The sequence below is a fragment of the Heterodontus francisci genome, chromosome 7 (assembly GCF_036365525.1).
Source record: "Heterodontus francisci isolate sHetFra1 chromosome 7, sHetFra1.hap1, whole genome shotgun sequence".
Lineage (NCBI taxonomy): Eukaryota > Metazoa > Chordata > Chondrichthyes > Heterodontiformes > Heterodontidae > Heterodontus > Heterodontus francisci.
Window position 1 is genome coordinate 109,130,849 of NC_090377.1, and position 25,834 is coordinate 109,156,682.

At 44.0% G+C, this 25,834-nt stretch overlaps 1 protein-coding gene across 2 annotated transcripts in view; it reads right to left on the reverse strand.

Annotated features, from left to right (window-relative positions):
• vps8 (VPS8 subunit of CORVET complex) overlaps positions 1-25,834 on the reverse strand; it is a 715,536-nt gene that overhangs the window by 117,249 nt on the left and 572,453 nt on the right. For both annotated transcript variants that reach the window (XM_068035875.1, XM_068035876.1), the window contains one exon: positions 18,319-18,372. In XM_068035875.1, coding sequence (XP_067891976.1) covers positions 18,319-18,372 — 54 coding nt within the window. The remainder of the gene's footprint in view (positions 1-18,318; positions 18,373-25,834) is intronic.

Here is a 25,834-nt window from a genome sequence, read left to right on the forward strand (position 1 = left end):
AAACGCCTTGCTAAAATCCATATACACCACATCCACTGCTCTTCCTTCATCAATGTGTTTTGTCACATACTCAAAGAATTCAATAAGGCTTGTGAGGCATGACCTGCCCCTCACAAAGCCATGCTGACTATCTCTAATCAAACTAAGCTTTTCCAAATAATCATAAATCCTTTCTCTCAGAATCCTCTCCAATAATTTGCCCACCACCGACGTAAGACTGACTGGTCTGTCATTCCCAGGGTTATCCCTATTCCCTTTCTTGAACAAGGGAATAACATTTGCCACCCTCCAATCATCTGGTACTACTCCAGTGGACAGTGAGGACGCAAAGATCATCGCCAAAGGCACGGCAATCTCTTCCCTTGCTTCCCGTAATAACCTTGGGTATATCCCGTCTGGCCCCAAGGACTTATCTATCCTCATGTCTTTCAAAATTTCCAGCACATCCTCCTTCTTAACATCAACCTGTTCGAGCATATCAGCCTGTTTCACGCTGTCCTCACAAACGTCCAGGTCCCTCTCACTAGTGAATACTGAAACAAAGTATTCATTAAGGACCTCCCCTACCCAGGCACAAGTTCCCTCCACTATCCCTGATCGGCCCTACCCTCATTCTGGCCATCCTCTTGTTCCTCACATAGGTGTAGAACGCCTTGGGATTTTCCTTAATCCTACCCGCCAAGACTTTTTCATGTCCCCTTCTAGCTCTCCTAAGTCCATTCTTCAGTTCCTTCCTAGCTACCTTGTAACCCTCTAGAGCCCTGTCTGATCCTTGCTTCCTCAACCTTAAGTAAGCTTCCTTCTTCCTCTTGACTAGCTGTTCCACATCTCTTGTCATCCAAGGTTCCTTCACCCTACCATCCCTTCCTTGCCTCATCGGGTGACACCTATCCAGTAGTCGCAGCAAGTGCTCCCTAAACAACCTCCACATTTCTGTTGTGCATTTCCCGGAGAACATCTGTTCCCAATTTAAGCACCCCAGTTCCTGCCTAATAGCATTGTAATTTCCCCTCCCCCAATTAAATATTTTCCCATCCCATCTGCTCCTATCCCTCTCCATGACTATAGTAAAGGTCAGGGAGTTGTGATCAGTATCACCGAAATGCTCTCCCACCGAGAGATCTGCCACCTGGCCTGGTTCGTTGCCAAGCACAAAATCCAATATAGCCTCCCCTCTAGTCGGCCTATCTCCATATTGAGTCAGAAAACCTTCCTGGACACACCTGACAAAATCTGCTCCATCCAAACTATTTGCACTAAGGAGGTTCCAATCAATATTAGGGAAGTTGAAGTCACCCATGACAACAACTCTGTTACTTCTGCACCTTTCCAAAATCTGCCTCCCAATCTGTTCCTCCATGTCTCTGTTGCTATTGGGGGGGTGTATAGAAAACTCCAAATAAAGTGACTGCTCCTTTCCTGTTTCTGACTTCCACCCATACTGACTCAGTGGACAAACCCTCCTCGACGACCTCCCTTTCTGCAGCTGTGATACTATCCCTGATTAGCAATGCCACTCCCCCACCTCTTTTACCTCCCTCCCTATTCCTTTTGAAACATCTAAACCCCGGAACATCCAACATCCATTCCTGCCCCTGTGATATCCAAGTCTCCGTAATGGCCACAACATCGTAGCTCCAAGTACTGATCCATGCTCTAAGTTCATCACCCTTATTCCTGACACTTCTTGCATTAAAATAGACACACTTCAACCCATCATACTGGCTGCAACTTTGCCCTGTCAACTGTCTAACCTTCCTCACAGACTCTCTGCACTCTGTATCTGCCTGTTCAACAGCTACCCCATCCACTGATCCGTAGCTCTGGTTCCCATCCCTCTGCCAAACTAGTTTAAACCCTCCCAAAGAGCTCTAGCAAACCTCCCGCCCAGGATATTGGTGCCCCTCCAGTTCAGATGCAACCCATCCTTCTTGTACAGGTCCCACCTTCCCCAGAAGGTATCCCAATGATCCACATATCTGAAGCCCTCCCTCCTACACCAGCTCTGTAGCCACGTGTTCAGCTGCACTCGCTCTCTGTTTCTAGCCTCACTAGCACGTGGCACCGGTATCAATCCTGAGATTACTACTCTGCTCGTCCTGCTTTTTAGCTTCCAATCTAACTCCCTATATTCGCTTTTCAGGTCCTCATCCCTTTTCCTAGCTATGTCATTGGTACCGATGTGTACCACGACATCTGGCTCCTCCCCCTCCCCCTTAAGAATCCCGTAGACTCGATCCGAGACATCCCTGACCCTGGCACCCGGGAGACAACATACCATCCGGGAGTCTCGTTCTCGACCACAGAATCTCCTGTCTGTTCCTCTAACCATTGAATCTCCTATCACTATCGCTCTCCTATTCTTCCCCCTTCCCTTCTGAGCCACAGAGCCAGGCTCAGTGCCAGAGACCTGGCCGCTGTGGCTTTCCCCTGGTAAGTCGTCCCCCCCAACAGTATCCAAAACGGTATACTTATTATTGAGGGGAACGGCCACAGGGGATCCCTGCACTGTGCACCTGTTCCCTTTCCCTCCCCTGACGGTCACCCAGCTACCTTTATCCTGTAACTTAGGTGTCACTACTTCCCTATAACTGCTCTCTATCACCCCCTCAGTCTCCTGAATGATCTGAAGTTCATCCAGCTCCAGCTCCCGTTCCCTAACGCGGTCTGTGAGGAGCTGGAGTTGGGTGCACTTCTCGCAGGTGAAGTCAGCAGGGACACAAGTGGTGACCCTTACCTCCCACATCCTGCAAGAGGAGCATGCAACTGCCCTAGCTTCCATCCCCTCTGCTCTAAATTGATATCACTGCAAATCCACTTCTGAGGAAACCCCAATTACCCTACTTATATCAGCCTTCCCAATAATGCCACATCCACCAACTTTCTCCACACTTCAGTTCTCTGCTACCCAAAAGCAGTCATAACTGGAGACCCCACTCCTGAACACCTCTCCACAGTGTTGCTATCCCTGAAAATTACTCTCCCACTTCAATCTTACCCCTTTCCAGTGTTCACAATAAGCCAAACCATCCCTGTGCTTCCACATCCCATAACCCTCCTGCTGCTTTTATCCAACTGTGTGTACTCTCCCCAGTCCGTCAACACCCCATGGAGTCCTTCTCCCCAGGTCCACCCTCCCAACAGTGTCAACCCACACTGATCCCCCTGTACACCTAAACCCATAGCCTAGAATGTGTTTCCAATTATTCTCCCCTGTTGTACAAGAATGATGCATAGGGGTTAGTTTAACTATCCGGTTAATATAATGTTCAATTAACATTCCAAATTTACAGTATCCATGAATGTGATTATACTATTATAGAATTTAAGCCTGAAAATACCAGTAACACCCTAACAATAATCTGATAAAATGCATTATGAGTTATTCAATTACCATAAATCCAAAAGCCTGAAAATAGGAGATAACAATCTGTCTTCTGACATATTGAGAAAGCTCACAGATCTGGCATTTTGTACAAACGTTTGAACCCCTCACTTTTCATTAAAATGCAACATAATCTTTAAAAAAAAGTATAGAATAAGGGAAAAAATGTCATCTCTTGCTGGTTTTTGACCGAGAAAAGGAACCAATTTCCAAACTCACAATACATATGGAAGGAAATAGTCTCTCGATGAGCTTAGGATAAACCAGTTAACAGCAATTAAATTTGTGGTATTAAATGGCACAGCTCCACCCCAACAGTCATATAATGCATTGTGTTATATTGGTATAATCCTGCCGTTGTCATGAAACATGAATTATCTAACTTATCATGAGTAACACCATGGGAGATTTGTTCCGAATTTAAAAGAAAGGCTAATTAGAACATAAATACGGTTGGAAAATCAGCAGTTGGAAAGAAACTCTTGATAAAGCTACAATGAAGATTACTTCTGGAGGATACACAAGCTCAAAGGGCAACAGAGATCAATGTGGTTTAGTAAGGTTATAAAGCAAAGTTTAAGGGAAAATGCAAAAGTTTTCAAAATATGGCAACTATCTGGCAGCAAGAAGATTGGGCAAATTCTAATCAGAATCAAAGCAGATTTAAAAAGTAACTGGAAGGAACACTGAATGTAAGTGTGCTATGAGCATTCAAGTAACAATAAATATTTTATCAACTATATGTGCAGTAAGCAAAGGATGAAAGAGTGCAGTGATCCACTGAAAAAAGTCAGTGGGTATCTGGAATTCAGGGAGAGATAAACAGCAGGGTTATAAAATAATTGCTTCATATCCATCTTTACCCAGGAAGGAGAGAGAAAGTTACCTATGAAATGACATGGCCAAGAACAGCAGTGGGAGAGTTAGACATAGATAAACACTGATGGACGTACTGTTTTTAAACAACAATTAGACACTCTTGATGAAGTAAGTAACATTGAAATATTCTGGGCATGAGGCGATCACTGGTCCTTCTCATTCACCCTTCCAAAACCCCCATTCAGGTTCCTCACTATGATTTTGGAACTAATGTTCCTGCCTCAGCTTTCTCAAAAATCATTCAGTCAGTTAAAAAAAGCTTGCCAGTGCTTTCTGCTCCCCGTCTGATAATCTGTTCTACTATTCTATTGCCCTCTTACTAAACAATGCTGCCTAAATTTCTGACCTCTGTTTGACACTCTTAACTCTAAATCACACCCAATGGAAGAACTTCACTACAGGTATATCACTTCCTTTGACTTACGAATTACACCCTTAGCTGTTCATGCTAACATTTTATTTGCTTTCATTGTTGCCTGCAAACAATGAACAGTGACCTTTCCACCAAATGCCCCAGATCACTTTCCTCTTGTTAGCTCCTTATATCTCATTTTATGACTTTATAATTACGTACAGTGAACTCCATCTACCATCTGCTAAATTAGGCCAAATAGATGGCCCAGACAGCAAGGAGTGTCCTAGGCCCAACCATCTTCAGCTGCTTCATCAATGATCTTCCCTCCATCATAAGGTCAGAAGTGGGGATGTTCGCTGATGATTGGTGCTGAACATTGCACATTCACAACTCCTCAGTCTATGCCCACATGCAGCAAGACCTGGACAACATTCAGGCTTGGGCTGATAAGTGGCAAGTGTCATGTGATTGCCTTTAAGAGTAATATACCTTTGAGATCTTAGGATGCTAATGAGCCAAGTACAAGTATACAGTCATGTGACTACATGCCAGTCTCACTCTGTACTGTAACACCAAGAGGCAAGACCTGTAATTAGATAGCTCTGTACTGTTCTTTTGGGCCTCCTTATCTCGAGAGACAATGGATACGCGCCTGGAGGTGGTCAGTGGTTTGTGAAGCAGCGCCTGGAGTGGCTATAAAGGCCAATTCTGGAGTGACAGGCTCTTCCACAGGTATACAAGTATACAGTCATGTGACTACATGCCAGTCTCACTCTGTACTGTAACACCAAGAGGCAAGACCTGTAATTAGATAGCTCTGTACTGTATATAGCTGTTAAATAAATGGGTTTGAGATCTTCAATCAACCTAGACTCCATGTATCTCATTTTATGTTGCACCAGACAACATAAAAAGCTTCTCATTTCATGGTGGCAGCGGTGGTGAGAAGACAGAATCCAAGTTTGAAGACCACAGGAAAACAGCTCTGAAAAAGACTTTCTTACAGTCACTGAAGAGAAAAAGTTAAAAGAAACACTGGCCCAAAGAGGAAAAAAAAATCACCTCAAGCTGTAGAAGACAGAGCTGTGAATGACAGGCTGCAACCCAATCACTGTGATCGGGTGAGTCAGTCTGCCATCGGTAGAGAAATCCCAGTTAAAAAAAAAGGGAAGCCTTTGAAGTCCTTAAAAATTGATTTTTTTTTCTGTCAAAGGCTCCCTGGGAGAGTAAAAAATACGGGGAAGACCCAATCCTTTTCGTAGGCTGATCATGGTAGGCACCATTACAGGAGGCGCCTGACAGCAAAAAGCACAGGAATTCTCCATTCATGTAGCTCGCAGCTAGAGCTATAAATAGAAACCATTACATCAATCCAAGGTTGCAGATCCTTCATTCACTCAGCCAGAGTTTTAAAACCCATAAAACTACTCAACCATGAAGAATTGCCTTTTGAAAGGCTGTATAAACAAACTACCAGACAAACAGATAAGCTGCTGCTGTCAATCAAATAGCCAAGAGAGTTCTTAAAGGCAATACAGCAGAGTCACAGAAGCAAGTTCTTAAAGCAAGCTTTAAAGCACAAGAACAGCAGAAACATGCATACCAATTTCCCCAGCATAAACTGGAAAGCCTTGGATATTCTATCCGAGTTCAAACTGTTCCAACAAAGAATGCAGTTATGCTTTACAGACCAAGTAATTGCAGAACCAGAAAAACAAGCTGTAAAAATTCTAATTGTAATTGGAAATGAAGGATTACACAGAATCAATACCTCAGGCATATCTGAACACGACCAGAAAGATCCCGCAAAGATATGGAAAGTGCTGGAAGATCAGCTCCGTTTGAGAGTGAATTTTTGAATTCACCGCTTGGAATTGATGTCCGATCGGCAACAGCCACAGGAATCAATAGACCAGTTCGTCAGCAGATACTGTAGCAAGGGCAACGAATGCGATTTCTCAGAAACTGAGATGTCAGAGCGAATAATGGAGCTGGTGATCGTATCAATACCCATTGACGCATTTCAGAAGGCCCTCTTGGGGAAAAGAGCAGTGCATTGATGCACTGCTAGAAGATGGCAGGAAGTATGAAGCCATTGTAACTGGACAACAGCACCTACAAGCACTAGGTACAGCCAATAGTATTGGCACTATAACTATAAAAGAGCAAGAAAGCGGTGTGGTTGGTCCTACTCATAGCGCAACTGTCCTGCATTTCGAGACCTGTGCAAGGCGTGCAGTATAAAAGAACACTGGGCCTGCCTATGCAGGAATTCTGGCTCCAAAGCTGAAGTCAGAAATCAGGGTCGGATGCAAACGAACAAACAATATGGCAACAGCAGCAAGGAAAGCGCAAGCCAATACATGAGGTCCATAGCAAAACAGACCTGACAAGACCCAGACAAGACTCGGGTAGCACCAAGTCTTATGTAGAAGACGAACAGGCATTCCACATTGTGACCTGAAACATCACATTGATGAAGTCCAACAACTGGAAGCTTTCACCACTATCAACAACACATGTCCAAAGAAAACTGGCAAACAAACACTCAAGGTCAAGATTGACACCGGCGCTAGTGCAAATATCCTACCAGTCCAAATCCTCAAAGATATGTACCGGAGTCATTGGAGATCAATGATACAACCAACAACTGCCAAGTTATCTGTATACAATGGGTCACCCATCCCTTGCAGTGGGACATTAACAATGCAATGCAAATATGGCAAGTCGGCATGGAAACCACAAACGTTCTACCTCATAAACAAGAGCGGACCAGCAGTGGCAGGACTACCAGTGTGTAAGCATCTCAACATCATAACCATCCACAAGGTCAACAAGGTACCAATTACAGCAGAACAGGCCAAGGGTACCCACATTGAGTCAGTCCATGACCTACAACAAATGTATCGGGACAAGTTCGATGGCATAGGAAATTTCAAAGGCAATGCCGTACTGCACCTCAGAGAGGATGCAATTCCATCAACTGACCCTCCCAGAAAGTGCAGCGTGCGCATACAAGAAAAACTTAAACTTGAGTTAGATGACATGGAATGCAATGGCATCATCCGTCTTGTGCATCATTACACAGACTGGTGCAGTTCAATCACATGCATACTGAAGAAGGATGGAGCAATCAGGATATGTCTAGATTTGAGGGGTCTAAACCTCTCCCGAAAGAGATGCCCCCACAAGATCCCGACATTAAAGGAATTGAACCCCAAGTTCACAGGAACTAATTTCTTCTCCAAGTTGGATGCCACTCATGGATATTGGTCGGTACATCTAGCTCAAGACGTCACCACATTCAGGACCATTTAGAAGATATTGCTTCCAGAGACTATCCTTCCGCTTATCTGTCAGACAATATCTGTTTCAGCAACATATGGACAGAATTATAGAAAACCTTGCCTGGCTGCATATGTATTGCAGATGACACTGCTGTAATGGGCAAAACCAAAGAAGAACATGATCAAAATCTCCATTCCCTGATGGCAGTAGCTCGTCGCAAAAGGTTCGTTTTTAACAGCAAGAAATGCCAGGTGAATGCAAGTCAGATCAATTTCTTTGGCTCCGTCTATTCCGGTTGCGGAATCCATCCTGACCCAGGCAAAATCAAAAGTGTAATGCCTACCCCACAAGACAAGGAAGACCTCCAAAGATGTCTTGGATTTTTCAACTTTTTGGCACCATACATTCCAACTTTTTCTGACAAAGCATCATCGCTGAGAAAGCTCTTTAAAAAAAGACGTACCTTTTCTATAGCAGGTGGACCATCAGCATATGTTTGAGTCGCTCAAAAAAGCACTGTCAGCAGAAACCTGTACCCTGCAATACTAAGACCCAAGGAAAAAGACCATTTTGGAAATCAACACCTCACAGAAAGGGCGAGGAGTGTGCATTCTAACAGGATGGCAAACCGACTGCATTTGGGTCCAAAAGTTTATCCTCAGCACAGTCCAATTACTCAAACATAGAGCATGAAACACTTGCTCTGGTGTTTGGGATCACAACATTCCACACCTACCTATTCAGCAAGCAGTTCACAGTGGAAACTGACCACAAACCACCGGAGATGATCTGGTGTAAACCATTGACAAGCGCACCACCTCTACTACAGAGATTCTTCATGAAGGTACAGGGGTACAACTTTGACGTCTGCTACAAACTGGGTACTAAAATGGTCACTTCGGGGATACACTGAGTAGATTGCCAAACCCGAGCAAGAATGAAGTAGTTCCACTGGATCTACAAGTCGACAGCATGGACATCGAGGTGGAAGATGGGCTCAAAATTGACTTATTGCATTTTGGTCTGCAGAAATGAGATCAACTACACTCAGAGATAGCAAATGACCCGCAACTGAAGGCACTGTGGACAGTAATCATGGAAGGCTGGCCTGACACAGTAAAAGAGGTGCCAGAAACCCTCAGATGCTTTTGGCCTTACAGAGATGAACTCGATATCTTGAGAGGCGTCACCTTCAAGGGAAAACAAGTGATTGTGCCCAAAGCTCTCCAAAGGGACATCTTGTCACAACTTCACCAAGGCCATATGAGCATAGAACATACAAGGTGACTGACACAAGACGCTGTTTATTGGCCAGGGATCAATCATGACATTGAAAGGTTAGTGAGGATGTGAGAGGCATGCCAGAGCCACCGGCCACAATGCAGAGGACCTCTACACCCTCACTAGATTCTGTCAGCCTCTTGGTCCAAATTTCTACTGACCTATTTCAGTTAATGGAGAAGAATTTATTGTAGTCACTGACTATTTCTCCAAATTTCCAATTGTCAGACAGGTAAAAGACACTTACGCGAGGTCGTCACAGACACATTGAGTGCTATATTCAGTCTATTCGGTGCACCTGAAGAAATAATTTCTGACAATGGGCCACAGTATACGGGCAAACATTTCAGGGACATGCGTGCCAAATGGCGCATAAACCATGTGGCAGCCTTGCCACATTTTTGTAGGTCTAATGGTCTTGCAGAGCAAATGGTCTGCATTGTCAAAGCACTTATCCTAAAGTGTAGGGTAACAAAACAAGATCTTTGCGTTGCCATGCTCCACCTCAGAGCTGCACCTATAGATATGGGCTTAACGTCACCAGCAGTGATCATGTTTGGCAGACAAGTGCGGACGACTAGCTTGTATTATCTAAAGTCTTACCTACCTTTGCCTAAGCTAAGTGGGTCAGGTGACAAACAGTATGATACATTTTAACACTAGTTTCTCTTTGACTGAACTGGGCGGCACAGTGGCGCAGTGGTTAGCACCGCAGCCTCACAGCTCCAGGGACCCGGGTTCGATTCCGGGTACTGCCTGTGTGGAGTTTGCAAGTTCTCCCTGTGTCTGCGTGGGTTTTCTCCGGGTGCTCCGGTTTCCTCCCACAAGCCAAAAGACTTGCAGGTTGATAGGTAAATTGGCCATTATAAATTGTCACTAGTATAGGTAGGTGGTAGGGAAATATAGGGACAGGTGGGGATGTTTGGTAGGAATATGGGATTAGTGTAGGATTAGTATAAATGGGTGGTTGATGTTCGGCACAGACTCGGTGGGCCGAAGGGCCTGTTTCAGTGCTGTATCTCTAATCTAATCTAATCTAAATGTGATTGCCAGAGAAATAATCACGTGGAAGAAATTTGTTGTCTGTGCTGACCTCAAATAACAAATTAACAATGTCATTGAGAAGTAGCTTAACCTGGAGCCCCGTCCCTAACAGCACTGTGGGTGTACCTACCCCACATGGACTGCAGCGGTTCAGGAAGGCAACTCAGCACCACCTTCTCAAGGGCAATTAGGGATGGCAACAAATGCTGGCGAGGCCAGTGACACCCACATCCCCCGAACAATAAAAAAGATGGCAAAAGGATAAAAAACTGTTTTATGGACTTCACAAAGCACTGGCTTTTAAAAAGGAGTTCTAGTTACCAATATCCTGTGTCAATAAGCCATGGTACTTCTAATTCAGCATTTTAAAAACCCTGCTGATTCATTTTGAATGTTTGTTGATGTTTAAACAGTAAGTTTAACATCTTGAGGGATCTGGTTGGCATGAATTAGTGAGCCCAAGGATGGGAGTCTGCTGAATGAACACAAACAGCTGAAATGCCATGCTTGTTGAAATATCTTAGATTAATGGCTGATCTCCATTGATGTAAATTTAGCTCCTACATACCGTCAGCTTCAGAAACTTCTCCAAGCCAATTCTCCAGAAGCTGACAATAGGATTCACCATTTTACACAAAATTCTTTAAAAAGTAGAGAAGAAAACACAAAATAAATGAATATTAAAAAACACAGCATGCATAGAGAGAAGAGGCAGGATTAAGATATTGAGCACTCTGTTCACTCTACGAGTCTGCCCGACCTGCTGTGTAACACAAACATTTCTGCTTTTGGTTAAATTTTTAGCTTTTGCTGCATTTTTGCTTTTTATTTCCAGAGAAAACCCCTTGTTCCTAAACTTAGTCCTGTAGAATGCCATGACGAGCAGCAGGCTGGATCAGAGTGGACTGCTTCAGCCTCTACATTATCAGAGATATATTAAAGCTAATTATGTGGTTTTCTTTCTGAAACATCAATCTCATGGCCCAGAAATTGAGCAAATCTCTTGAAGCCCAATGTAAAATCAGAATGGATAACCTCAAGATTTTCAGAATCACTGACGTAAATATGACATTCTGACCTCATTTTAAAGCTGGCCTCTTATGCCGTATTTGGGACTGCTGTAAAATTGGATGTGTGATGGCCTGAGAGGATGCAGACACTACATCATGCTAAATGATTGGTCAATTCTTGACAGAACAGATGCTCAGAAAAGGAAGACTTGCATTTGTATAGCACCTTTCACAACCTCAAGATGTCTCAAATCACTTTACAGCTAAGGAATTCTTTTTTGAAGTGTGGCCACTTGTAATGTAGGAAATGTGGCAGCCAATTTGTGTTTTGCAAGCTCCCAATGTGATAGCACCAGGAAGAATGCTTAGCACCACTCTTTCTTGCCTTCAACAAAAAACTGGTATGGTAATTGCACTCAGAGTATGCGCTGTTACAAATGGCAGTAGGAGAGCTTTTTTTTTGCACTGGAGTGCTGATTTGGGTTGCATTAGAGTGCGACAGTGGAAGTTTGGTAACTGAGGATAATTAAGGGTTAATTTTATCTTAAATCTAATCTGTCTTTTATTTAGCAGAGTAACTTAACAGTTGCTGTTAGGGTTGGAGGTGGTGAGTTTTAGACCAGCTTTAAACAGGGTTCACTCGGGCTCTGCTTGCAGCTGCACCTTGTCAATTAGAGAATCGGCTTAAACCAGTTTTCAGGGGGCGAGAGTCAGTCAGTATAAAAGTGAGCCAGCTTACAGTGCTGACTTTGTTTGCACTAGAGTGCTGACTTGGGTTGCATGAGAGTGCTACAGTGGAAGTTTGGTAACTGAGGAGGTTCGGTAAGGAGGGAGCGAGGAGCTCCTTTCATTTCCTACCTGTCCTCAGTGAGGGGAGCTGAGCGCTTCCAAAGAGCACAGCTGACTGGGAGAAGACTCGGAGGGCGGAGTTCCGGACCAGTAAGTATAAAAAAAAAACTTACCTCTGGTAAAAAAACTGAAAGTGATGTCACAGGAAAGCTGTGACCTTGTTGGCTGGTAAGGAATTTTTTTTTTACTGAATTTGAAAATAAAACATTGATAAAAATTGATTAAAACCCTAATTAACTAATTAATAAGTAGAGTAACTAAACCAGAGGGAGGAGATTACTGTATTTAGTTAGCATTTAATATTTATAGTAGGAATCTAGCACCAGGGACCATATAGTTAATTATAACAATTTAGTAAGGATTTAATGAGTATTTATTTATTTTAAATTGATTTATTAATTAGTGCAAGAAATGTCAGTGAGAGGGGTGAAGTGCTTCACCTGTGAGATGTGGGAGGTCTGTGACGCTTCCAGCGTTCCGGACGACTACATCTGCAGGAAGTGTACCCAGTTGCAGCTCCTCACAGACTGCATGGATCGGTTGGAGCGGCAACTGGATGCACTTAGGAGCATGCAGGTGGCAGAAAGCATTATAGACAGGAGTTTTAGAGAAGTAGTTACACCCCAGGTACAGGCAGATAGATGGGTGACCGCTAGAAGGGGCAGGCAGTCAGTGCAGGAATCCCCTGTGGCTATCCCCCTCTCTAACAAGTATACCGATTTGGATACTGTTGGGGGGGATGGCCTATCAGGGGAAAACAACAGCAGCCAGAGCAGTGGCACCACGGCTGGCACTGTTGTTCAGCAGGGAGGGACAAAGCGCAGAAGAGTAATAGTTATAGGGACTGTATAGTCAGGGGCACAGATAGGCACTTCTGTGGACGTGAAAGAGACTCCAGGATGGTATGTTGCCTCCCTGGTGCCAGGGTCAAGGATGTTTCTGAACGGACAGGGGGCATTCTGAAGGGGGAGGGTGAACAGCCAGAGGTTGTGGTACACATCGGTACCAACGACATAGGCAGGAAGAGTGACGAGGTCCAGCAGGGGGAGTTTAGGGAGTTAGGTAGAAAGTTAAAAGACAGGACCTCTAAGGTTGTAATCTCGGGATTACTCCCTGTGCCTCGTGCCAGTGTGGCTAGAAATAGGAAGATAGTGCAGCTAAGCATGTGGCTGAACAGCTGGTGTAGACGGGAGGGTTTCAGATATCTGGACCATTGGGATCTCTTCAGAGACAGATGGGACCTGTACAAGAAGGCTGGGTTGCATCTAAACTGGAGAGGCACAAATATCCTGGCTGCGAGGTTTGCTAGCATCACTCGGGAGGGTTTAACCTAGTGTGGCAGGGGGGTGGGAACCAGAGCAGTAGGACAGCAGGTGAAATAAATGAGGGGGAACTAGTAAATAAGGCCAGTAAGACTAAGAGGAAGAGCAGGCAGGGAGATGTTGTGGAGCAAAGCGGGACTGGTGGTCTGAAGTGAATTTGTTTCAATGCGAGAAGTATAACAGGTGAGGCAGATGAACTTAGAGCTTGGATTAGTACTTGGAACTATGATGTTGTTGCTATTACAGACTTGGTCGAGGGAAGGACAGGATTGGCAGCTAAATGTTCCAGGATTTAGAAGCTTCAGGCGGGATAGAGGGGATGTAAAATGGGTGGGGGAGTTGCATTACTTGTTAAGGAGAATATCTCAGCTGTACTGCGGGAGGACACCTCGGAGGGGTCATGCAGCGAGACAATATGGGTGGAGCTCAGGAATAGGAAGGGTGCAGTCACGATGTTGGGGGTTTACTACAGGCCTCCCAACAGCCAGCGGGAGGTAGAGGAGCAGATATGTAGACAGATTTTGGAAAGATGTAAAGGTAACAGGGTTGTAGTGGTGCGTGATTTTAACTTCCCCTATATTGACTGGGACTCACTTAGTGCTCGGGGCTTGGATGGGGCAGAATTTGTAAGGAGCATCCAGGAGGGCTTCTTGAAACAATATGTAGATAGTCCAACTAGGGATGGGGCCGTACTGGACCTGGTATTGGGGAATGAGCCCGGCCAGGTGGTTGAAGTTTCAGTAGGGGAGCATTTCGGGAACAGTGACCATAATTCCATAAGTTTCAAGGTACTTGTGGATAAGGATAAGAGTAGTCCTCGGGTGAAGGTGCGAAATTGGGGGAAGGCTAATTATAACAATAGTAGGCAGGAACTGAAGAAGTTAGATTGGGGGCGGCTGTTTGAGGGTAGATCAACATCTGACATGTGGGAGTCTTTCAAACGTCAGTTGATTAGAATCCAGGACCAGCATGTTCCTGTGAGGAAGAAGGATAAGTTTGGAAAGTTTCAGGAACCTTGGATAATGCGGGATATTGTGAGCCTAGTCAAAAAGAAAAAGGAAGCGTTCGTAAGGGCTGGAAGGCTGGGAACAGACGAATCCCTTGAGGAATATAAAGACAGTAGGAAGGAACTTAAGCAAGGAGTCAGGAAGGCTAAAAGGGGTCATGAAAAGTCATTGGCAAACAGGATTAAAGAAAATCCCAAGGCTTTTTATACGTATATAAAGAGCAAGAAGGTAACCAAGGAAAGGGTTGGCCCACTCAAGGACAGAGAGGGAATCTATGTGTGGAGCCAGAGGAAATGGGCGAGGTACTAAATGAGTACTTTGCATCAGTATTCACCAAAGAGAAGGACTTGGTGGATGATGAGCCTAGGGAAGGGAGTGTAGACAGTCTCAGTCATCTCATTATCAAAAAGGAGGAGGTGTTTGGTGTCTTGCAAAGCATTAAGGTAGATTAGTCCCCAGGGCCTGATGGGATCTACCCCAGAATACTGAGGGAGGCAAGGGAAGAAATTGCTGGGGCCTTGACAGAAATCTTTGCATCCTCATTGGCTACAGGTGAGGTCCCAGAAGACTGGAAAATAGCCAATGTTGTGCCTTTGTTTAAGAAGGGTAGCAAGGATAATCCATTAAATTATAGGCCGGTGAGCCTTACGTCAGTGGTAGGGAAATTATTAGAGAGGATTCTTTGGGACAGGATTTACTCCCATTTGGAAACAAACGAAAATATTAGCGAGAGGCAGCATAGTTTTGTGAAGGGGAGGTCGTGTCTCACTAATTTGATTGAGTATTTTGAGGAAGTGACGAAGACTCAGTCATAGAAGACGGAGGGTAGCAGCGGAAGGGTGCTTTTCTGAATGGAGGGATGTGACTAGCGGTGTTCCGCAGGGATCTGTGCTGGGACCTTTGCTCTTTGTATTATATATAAATGATTTGGAGGAAAATGTATCTGGTCTGATTAGTAAGTTTGCGGACGACACAAAGGTTGGTGGAGTTGCGGATAGTGATGAGGATTGTCAGAGGATACAGCAGGATATAGATCGGTTGGAGACTTGGGCGCAGAAATGGCAGATGGAGTTTAATCCAGACGAATGTGAGGTAATGCATTTTGGAAGGTCTAATGCAGGTGGGAGGTATACAGTAAATGGCAGAACCCTTAGGAGTATTGACAGGCAGAGAGATCTGGGCGTACAGGTCCACAGGTCACTGAAAGTGGCAACGCAGGTGGATAAGGTAGTCAAAAGGCATATGGCATGCTTGCCTTCATCGGTCGGGGCATAGAGTATAAAAATTGGCAAGTCATGCTGCAGCTGTACAGAACTTTAGCTAGGCCACACTTAGAATATTGTGTGCAATTCTGGTCGCCACACTACCAGAAGGACGTGGAGGCTTTGGAGAGGGTACAGAAGAGGTTTACCAGGATGTTGCCTGGTCTGGAGGGCATTAGCTATGAGGAGAGGTTGGATAAACCCGGATTGTTTTCACTGGAACAACGGAAGTGGAGGGGCGACATGATAGAGGTTTACAAAGTTATGAGTGGCATGGACAGAGTGGATAGTCAGAAACTTTTTCCCAGGGTGAAAGAGTCAGTTACTAGGGGACAAAGGTTTAAGGTGAGAGGGGCAAAGTTTAGAGGGGATGTGCGAGACAAGTTCTTTACACAGAGGGTGGTGAGTGCCTGGAACTTGCTGCTGGGGGAGGTGGTGGAAGCAGGTACGATAGCGATGTTTAAGAGGCATCTTGACAAATACATGAATAGGATGGGAATAGAGGGATACGGTCCCCGGAAGTGCAGAAGGTTTTAGTTTAGGCAGGCATCAAGATCGGTACAGGCTCGGAGGGCCGAATGGCCTGTTCCTGTGCTGTACTGTTATTTGTTCTCTGTCGAAGATTTTGTATGAAAACTCAGGTATATTTGTCATAGCCAGTACCTTTATTGTTCTTCAAAAGCTGATTCCCTGCAGCAATGGAACTCTTTAGCCATGTGTAGAACTTCAAAAGGGCGTAGACAAGTTGGTGGAATGGGCAGACAGGTGGCAGATGAAGTTCAATGCAGGGAAATGTGAAGTGATTCATTTTGGTAGGAAGAACACGGAGAGACAATATAGAATAAAGGGTACAATTCTAAAATGGGTGCAGGAGCAGAGGGACCTCAGTGTACATGTGCATAAGTCATTGAAGGTAGCAGGGCAGGTTGAGAGAGCGGTTAATAAAGCATACAGTATCCTGGAGTTTATTAATAGGGGCATAGAGTACAAGAGCAAGGAAGTTATGTTGAACTTGTATAAGACACTAGTTCGGCCTGAGCTGGAGTGCTGTGTCCAATTCTGGACGCCGCACTTGAGGAAAGACGTGAGGGCATTGGAGAGAGTACAGAAAAGATTCACGAGAATGGTTCCAGGGTGAGGAATTTCAGTTATGAAGATAGATTGGAGAAGTTAGGACTGTTTTCCTTGGAGAAGAGAAGGCTGAGAGGTGATTTGTTAGAGGTATTCAAAATCATGAGGGGTCTGGAGAGAGTAGATAGAGAGAAACTGTTCCCACTCGTGAAAGGATCGAGAACACGAGGACACAGATTTAAAGTATTTGGTAAGGGAAGCAAAAGTGACATAAGGAGAATCTTTTTCATGCAGTGAGTGGTTAAGGTCTGGAATGTGCTGCCTGAGAACGTGGTGAGGCCAGGTTCAATTGAAGCATTCAAAAGGGAATTAGACAGTTATATGGAAAGGAAGAATGTGCAGGATTACAGGGAGAAGGCAGGGGAATGGAACTGAGGGAGTTGCTCTTTCGGAGAGCCAGTGTGGACATAATGGGCCAAATGGCTTCCTTCTGCGCTGTAACAATTCTGTGATTCTGTGGCAGATTGTAGTGTAAAATCAAACAAAAACAGAAAATGCTGGAAACACAGTATCCATGGAGTGAAGAGGCACGGCACCTTTTTGAGCCAGGACTGAAGCATTAAGCTCTCTCTCCTTTTCACTAATGCTGCCTGATCTGCTGTGCGTTACCAGCATTTTCTGCTTTTGCTCCAATTTCCAGTGTTTGCAGTTTTTTTGTGTTTCTTATTTCCTAGACTGGATCCAGTACAATACCTTGAAGAGTAGTGGGCTAGATTAGTAGCTATTTCAGCCTCAACATAAGATGATTATGCTTGGCTGAGTATCAGAGTTTCTACCAATGGACCAAACCTTCATGCTTATCCAAGGAACAGAAAAGCTCTGCAGCTGTACTGCAATACTCTGTAGCCATCAAAAGTACATTTGAAAGGCCAGCAAGCAGTGAACCTCAAGATAACTGTGAAACCATTTCCTAGACTGTGTGCCTGCTGGAAATCCCATCCGAGTAAGCAAAAATCAAAATGCAGAGTTGACCATTATTTGCTGGACCAGACTTGTTACAGTATGGTTTAAGGTTTTGAGAAACCTGTGACCCTGTTGCCACCCATGTATTTTTCTCATGTGTTCCAGATCCAAATTCATGAGACACCTATGCTATTTACATCCTCTGATGGCATTTCATTTTGGCACACTTAATATACAAAAGAAAGAATTTAAAAATGCTAGATTGCCTTTAAAAATGAAATTGCCAGTAAGAATGAATCACTGTATCATGATAAAATGCAGATATTATTCACTGCATCACTTCTTGGAACTGATTTCCTTTTTTTTTAAAACCCAGATTACAACTGATTCGAAGTGAGGCAAAGGAATCATATAAAGGGCTCGATGGGCCGAATGGCCTCCTTCCAGTGCTGTAATCATTTTATGATTCTACCAATGTTTAGTAAACATCTCAATGTTCATTTTTCTTCTCCTGAGGAATTGCTACTTTGATTCTTCATTTAATTCAAAGCATTTTTTTTTTCTGAAAGTCAAACTGATAAGCGATGAAAGAAGTGTCTTACCTTTTTGCTGTCAGAACTTCTGCTGGTCGAGTAATAGGCTGATGTTACTTTAATCTTGAGGGAAAGAAAGGAAATGGAATATCCAAGTTACAATAATGACACATAGTTTCAGAGATACTTATGGGAGAACTATTCTTACACTGTTTACAGACAAACTTCTAAACACAGCAGCAGTGTGTGCACAATGTGACAATAGCAACACAGTGAAATAGATCTTAAAGCCTAAAATTAGAAATGAACATAAAAACCAGTTAATGCCTCTGTTTCAGGCCAACACTTGGGATATTTTATTACATTAAAGGTGCTATATAAATGCACGTTGTTGTTGTTGTCCTAGATATTCTTTCAGGTTCAGTATCATCAGACTCTCCTATTAGCAGACCCCATGTCCCTTACCATCTGGAGTTCACTTTACTGATTAATATTTGGTCATATGATCATATGGCCCAGGCATTATAACAATGAAAACCCTTGTTCTATGAACTGGAAATGGTAACAGAATCAAAGAATGGTTACACCACAGATGGAAGCCATTCAGCCTATTTTGTCCATGCTAGCTCTCTGCACTAGCAACTCAGCTAGCCTCACTCCCCTGCCCTTTCCTCGTAGACCTGCAAATATTTCTCTTCAGGTGCTTATCCAATTACCTTTGGAAGGCCACAATTGAATCTGCCTCCACCACACTCCCAGGCAGTGAATTCCAGTTTCTAACCACTCACTGTGGAATTTATTTTTTCTTCATGTTGTAGTCGGTGCTTTTACCATTCACCTTACATCAATGTCCTCCGGTTCTTGACCCTTCTGCCAAAGGGATCAGTTTCTTTCTATCTACTCTGTTCAGGCTCATAATTTTCAACAGCTCTATCAAATTTCTTCTCAACCATCTCTTCTCTAAGGAGAACAACCCCAGCTTCTCCAATCTATCCACATAACTTAAGTCTCTCATCCTTGGAACCATTCTCGCAAATTTTTCTACACCCTCTCCAAAATCTTCATATCCTTTAAAGTGTGGTGCCCAGAATTGCACACAATACACCAGTTCAGGTTCATAATAAATTTCTTGCTTTTGTAATCAATGCCTTGTCATGCATGGAAGGAGCCGGAATGAATAAACAATGAAATGGAAGAAATATATATTTAAAAAGTCAACTACTTAACAAAATCACAAGAACATGGACACTTATACACAGTCAAAATGGAGCAGCGGCCATGTGACCCCCTCCTGCACAGGAAATCCACAAACCCATCTGCTCATTAACCTTGTCTGAAATAGCTCTGGGGAGAACCCCTTTGAAATTGAAAGGAGCTATTGCATATTAATGGCTCTGATCAACATGAATGGATTAACAGAGGATGCTGGAGACAGTCTGGCTCATAGCCAAACCAAGATGAATAAGGTGTGAAGCAGCAACATCATAACAGAATGATTTCCATTCAAATATCAAACGATAGCCATAGTTATCATATCTTGGTCCAATGTGTGGCACAACAGGGGAGAGGGCCAAGTGTCTCCCAACAGAAACGAATGGGATTTTTACCTTATAAAGGAAGTTCTCTGGAGAGAGAGAGTGAGAGCAGAGATCAAGCCAACATCACAGAAAGCCTGTGAGAAGGATTCAGCAGGAAAGAGAAGAACCCCGCTGACCAAGAACACCCACCTTTTGGGCCTCCTTATCTCGAGAGACAATGGATACGCGCCTGGAGGTGGTCAGTGGTTTGTGAAGCAGCGCCTGGAGTGGCTATAAAGGCCAATTCTAGAGTGACAGGCTCTTCCACAGGTGCTGCAGAGAAATCTGTTTGTCGGGGCTGTTGCACAGTTGGCTCTCCCCTTGCACCTCTGTCTTTTTTCCTGCCAACTGCTAAGTCTCTTCGACTTGCCACATTTTAGCCCTGTCTTTATGGCTGCCCGCCAGCTCTGGCGAATGCTGGCAACTGACTCCCACAACTTGTGATCAATGTCACAGGATTTCATGTCGCGTTTGCATACGTCTTTAAAGCGGAGACGTGGACGGCTGGTGGGTCTGATACCAGTGACGAGCTCGCTGTACAATGTGTCTTTGGGGATCCTGCCATCTTCCATGCGGCTCACATGGCCAAGCCATCTCAAGCGCCGCTGACTCAGTAGTGTGTACAAGCTGGGGATGTTGGCCGCCTCGAGGACTTCTGTGTTGGAGATACGATCCTGCCACCTGATGCCAAGTATTCTCCGGAGGCAGCGAAGATGGAATGAATTGAGACGTCGCTCTTGGCTGGCATACGTTGTCAAGGCCTCGCTGCCATAGAGCAAGGTACTGAGGACAGCAGAGACATCAAAAAGTGACTTTCAGATTAACCATCTGTGAAGGTAACAAACTAGACAACACCAGCTTTGGGCTGTATTACGACCAAGAGTTCTATCATACCTCTGCAAGTGCAAGACAGCAAATAATTAGGCCTGCAACTTTAAAAAAAAGACTTTTCCTCCCGAGAATGCTCAATAATCTTCTGTAAACCACAAAGACTTACCTCACTTGGGACTTTAAACTACCTCTTACCCTTCTCTCTATCTATCTATTCTTGAGTTTGTATGTGTGAGTGAATGTGTGTGTGAGTGAGTTTGCGATTATTTTGGGATTTGTTTAAAAAGTTTTTTTTTAAACCTACCAGAAAACCTGTCATTTGTCTGTTTATTTGACCCTAAAGACAGTCAGAGGCAACGCTTCATTTTTAACTAAATATGATTGTGGTCAGTTGGGAGGAAAGCAGTGGGAACCACCCATACCTGTTACCATCCGCCCGTCACAGCCTATATCTATAAAGCCCAGGATCCCCTTTTAACCACTTTCTCAACCTGTCCTGCCACCTTCAATGCTTTGTGCACATATACCCCAAAGTTCCTCTGCTCCTGCATCCCCTTTAGAACTGTCTCCTTTATTTTATGTTGCCTTTCCTCATTCTTCCAATCAAAATGGATCACTTCATAGTTCTCTGCATTAAATTTCATCTCTCACATGTCCGCCCATTCCATCAGCCCATCTCTGTCCTCTTGAAGTCTATCACCATCCTCCTCAGAATTCACAATACTTTCAAGATTTGTGTCATTAGCAAATTTTGAAATTGCGCTCGTATGTCCAAGTCTAGGTCATTAATATATATCAAGAAAAGCAGTGGTCCTAGTACCGACTCCTGGCGAGCTCCACTGTATACCTTCCTCCAGTCAGAAAAACAACCAGTACTCTCTGTTTCCTGTCACTCAGACAACTAACTTCGTATCCATGCTGCCACTGTCCCTTTTATTCCATGGGTTTCAACTTTTCTGACAAGCCTGCTATGCGTCACTTTATCAAACACCTTTTGGAAGTCTATGTACACCATATCAACCTCATTACGAATTAGGAGCAAGAGTAGGCCACACAGCCCCTCGAGCCTGCTCCACCATTCAACAAGATCATGGCTGATCTGATTGTAAATTCAACCCCACATTCCCGCCTACCCCCGATAACCTTTCACCCCTTTGCTTATCAAGAATCTATCTACGTTTACCTTAAAAATATTCAAAGACTCTGCTTCTACTGCCTTTTGAAGAAAAAGACTCACGACCCTTAGAGAAAAAAATTCTCCTCATCTCAGTCTTAAATGGGCACCCCTTATTTTTAAACAATGACCCCTAGTTCTAGATTCTCCCACAAGAGGAAACATCCTTTCCACATCCACCCTGTCAAGACCTCTCAGGACTTTATGTGTTTCAATCAAGTCACCTCTTACTCTTCTAAACTCCTGTGGATACAAGCCTAGCCTGTCCAACCTTTCCTCATAAGGCAACCCACCCATTCCAACCCTCATCACCTCACTGTTGCCTCATCAAGACACTTAATAGAGTTAGCTAAACACGATTTGCCCTTAACAAATCTGTGCTGGCTTTCCTTATTTAATCTATACTTGCCTAAGCGACTATTAATTTTGTCCTGGATTATCATTTTGAAAAGCTTTGCCCTGACTGAAGTTAAACTGACTGGCCTGCAGTTGCTGGGTTTATCCTTACACCCTTTCTAGAACAAAGGTGTAACATTTGCAATTCTCTAGTCTTCGGCCACCACGCCTTCACCTATAGAGGATTAAAAAAGATTGTGGCCAGTGGCTCTGCAATTTCCACCCTTAATTCGCTCAGTATCTTCAAATGCATCCAACCAGCCCAGGTGACGTATCAACTTTAAGTTCAGCCAATCTTTCTAATGCTTTCTCTTTATCAATTTTTAGCCCATCCATATCTCAACTACCTCCTCTTTCACTATGACTTGGGCAGCATCTTCTTCCTTGGTAAAGACAGATGCAAAGTACCTCAGCCATGCCCTCTACCTCTATGCGTAAATCTTCTTTTTGGTCCCTAATTGGCCATTCCCCTCCTCTTACTACCCTGTTACTATTTATATGCCTATAGAAGACATTTGGATTCCCTTTTATGTTAGCTGCCAGTCTCTACCCAAATTCTTTGCTTCTCTTATTTGTTTTTTCACTTCCCATCTGAAGATTCTATATTCAACCTGGTTGTCACTGGCATTATCAACCTGACATCTGTCATACGCACTCTTTTTCTGCTTCATCTTACCTGCTATCTCTTTCATCATCCAGGGAGCTCTGGCTTTGTTTGTCCTAATTTCCCCCCTCTTGGGAAGGTACCTCGACTGTACCTGAACCATCTCCTCTTTAAAAGCAGTCCACTGTTCCTTTAAAATTTTGCCTGTCAATCTTTGATTCCAATTTACCTGGGCCAAATCCTTTCTCACCCCACTGAAATTGGCCCTCCTCCTATTAAGTAGTTTTACTCTGGATTTCTCCTTGTCCTTTTCCATAGCTAAACTAAATCTTAAGATACTATGATCACTGTTCCCTTTCTGATACTTGATCTCAGGCATGCTGCTGTAGTGAAAATTTATGATAAACAAAAGCCCACAGCTAAATTGACTCCAGCATATCTGAAGGGAATGGACTCTTAAAAGGTTTGAAAAGCTGACTTAACTTGGTTACACTGACCACAAAGCAGAGTATAGATCATCATAGGAACAAGAATGAGCCCAGGCACGTTTACATTGTGTAAACTGACAGTAAACAAGTGACGTGCCAATCAATTGTGGGATGTATTTATAGGAACTTATCTTTTTAAGCCATCACCACAGAGGAGTGGTTCAATGTTAAAAGCACTTTTAAAAGTTAGGCAGAATTCAACATTTGAAGACACAGTTCCACCATGACTGCTCCAACCGTGCCTTTCACGTCCTGGTAGCGCCACTTCACCAGGTACCCTTCTGACTGATCGCTACCTCACCAGGTACCTTCTTGACTGATCACTACCTCACGACTTCGTGCCTATACAGGATTACAGATTGCCTGTGAAACAGCTGATCTGGCTACAAGAGACATCCAAGTATTCGGAATCTTCCTGACAAGGTTGAACCAACTATGAGTTTATAACTTGCATTATGGGGTTCGTCTGAGGGAGACAATTGATTTCCAAAAGGTTATGCATTTTGGGAATTCAGAAGGTGGTCTTGTATTATTGTTAAGACAATTCTAATTCTTGCATAAACTCAAGATGTTATTTAAATTTTAACGAAAATTTTCTAGTGTATTAATAATAAATGATCATTTTCTTTATAAAGCCATGGCCTGAAGTATCTTTAGGGATAAGAGCCCATTAAGTTAAAACAAAAATTAAATCATATGGAGATAAAAAAAAATTTAATTCCCCAAATTAACGTGCAAAATCACAAGAACACAAGAAATAGAAGCAGGAATAGACCATAAGGCTTATAGAGCCTGCTCCGCCTTCATAAAGAACATGGCTGATCTTCGGATTCAATTCCACTTTCCCGCCTGGTCGCCATATCCTTTGATTCCCTGAGAGACCAAAAATCTGTCTATCCGAACCTTAAATGTATACAATGATGGAGAATCCACAACCCTCTGGGGTAGAGAATTCCAAAGATTCACAACCTTTTGAGTGAAGGAATTTCTCTTCATGTCAGTTCTAAATGATCGGCCCCTTATGTTGCGACAGTGTCCTCGTGTTTTAGATTCCCCCGACCAGTGGAAATAATCTCAGTGTCTACCCTATCCAGCCCCTTTAGAATCTTATATGTTTCAATGAGATCACCTCTCATTCTTCTAAACTCCAGAGAATACAGGCCCAATTTACATAGCCTCTCATCATAGCACAACCTCCTCATCCCAAGATGCACTGCCTCCAATGCAAGTATATTCCTTCTTAAATGTGAAGAGCAAAACTGCACACAGTGGGTTGGATTTTACGAGCCTCCCGTGTCGGGGGGTCGGAAAATGCCTCCGGAAGAGGCCCACTAGGGGCCTCAACGCCAGGAAGGCTCCGCCCCATAATACCGGTGGCGGCAAGGCCTCGTGGCAGCCTCCCGCCGCTGGCATCATCATTGCACAATGTTAATTTATTAAAATAAAGGAATAATTACTTACCTCGTCGGGCCGGCTGTCCCGCTCCCATATTACAGCCGGTGGCCGGCACTCCCAAGCTGTCCAATCTCCGACTGGAGATCCGATGCAGGACACTGGTGGGGAGGGGAGAGGAGGTAAGTATTTCAGTATGTGGGGGGAGGGGGGGGGCAGAAGAGGGACACAAACTTACCTGATTGGTTGAGGGGATGATGGAAAGGGATAAAGGTAAAAGTTTCTGAACGTTGGCAGGGAGGAAGGTCAGATACTCAAGGTAAGTATTTTGTGGGGGGAGGGGGCAGGAATAATATGGAAGGCTATTGTGGGGTGGCAGAGGGGCTGGAAAGACCTCACTAATTATTTTTAATTGTCACAGTCTCTTTAAAAATTCAACTGCAATGGAAGGGCTTGAAGCCCTTTAAAAATGGCGCCTGCACAGTGGTGCCAGACGCCGTTGCTGGGGACAGAGCGCCCGCCCCCTCCGCGTCATATGGGGGGGGGGGTGGGGAAGAGGTGGGGCAGTCTGCCCTGTCCATGTAAATGAGCAGCTGTGGTTAATATCGCGGCAGATCCGCGGAGTGAAAGCCGCACGTGCGGGCTGCCATCTTAGAAACTCGCTGCCGATCTATTAAAATTCAGCCCAGTATTCCAAATGTGATCTCACCAAAGCCTTGTATAATTGTAGCAATACATCCTTATTTCTGTACTCCAATTACCTTGCAATGAAGGCCAACATGCCATTTGCCTTCCTAATTGCTTGCTGTACCTGCATGTTAATTTGCTGCGTTCCTTGTACAAGCACACCCATGTCTCTTTGAACATCGACACTTATAAGTTTCACACCTTTTCAAAAATATTCTGCTTTTCTATTCTTATGACCACAGTGCATAACTTCACACTTCCCTACTTTATACTCCATCTGCCATCTTGTTGCCCACTCACTTAACCTGTCTATATCTCTTTTACAACCTGTTGCATCTCTTTGCTCCAGTACAAGCCCTCGTGTACTATGGCTCCTCTCCTATGTTCCGAAAGGTGGACTGGTTAACACTTTAGTGGGATAAGGCCATGTACAAGT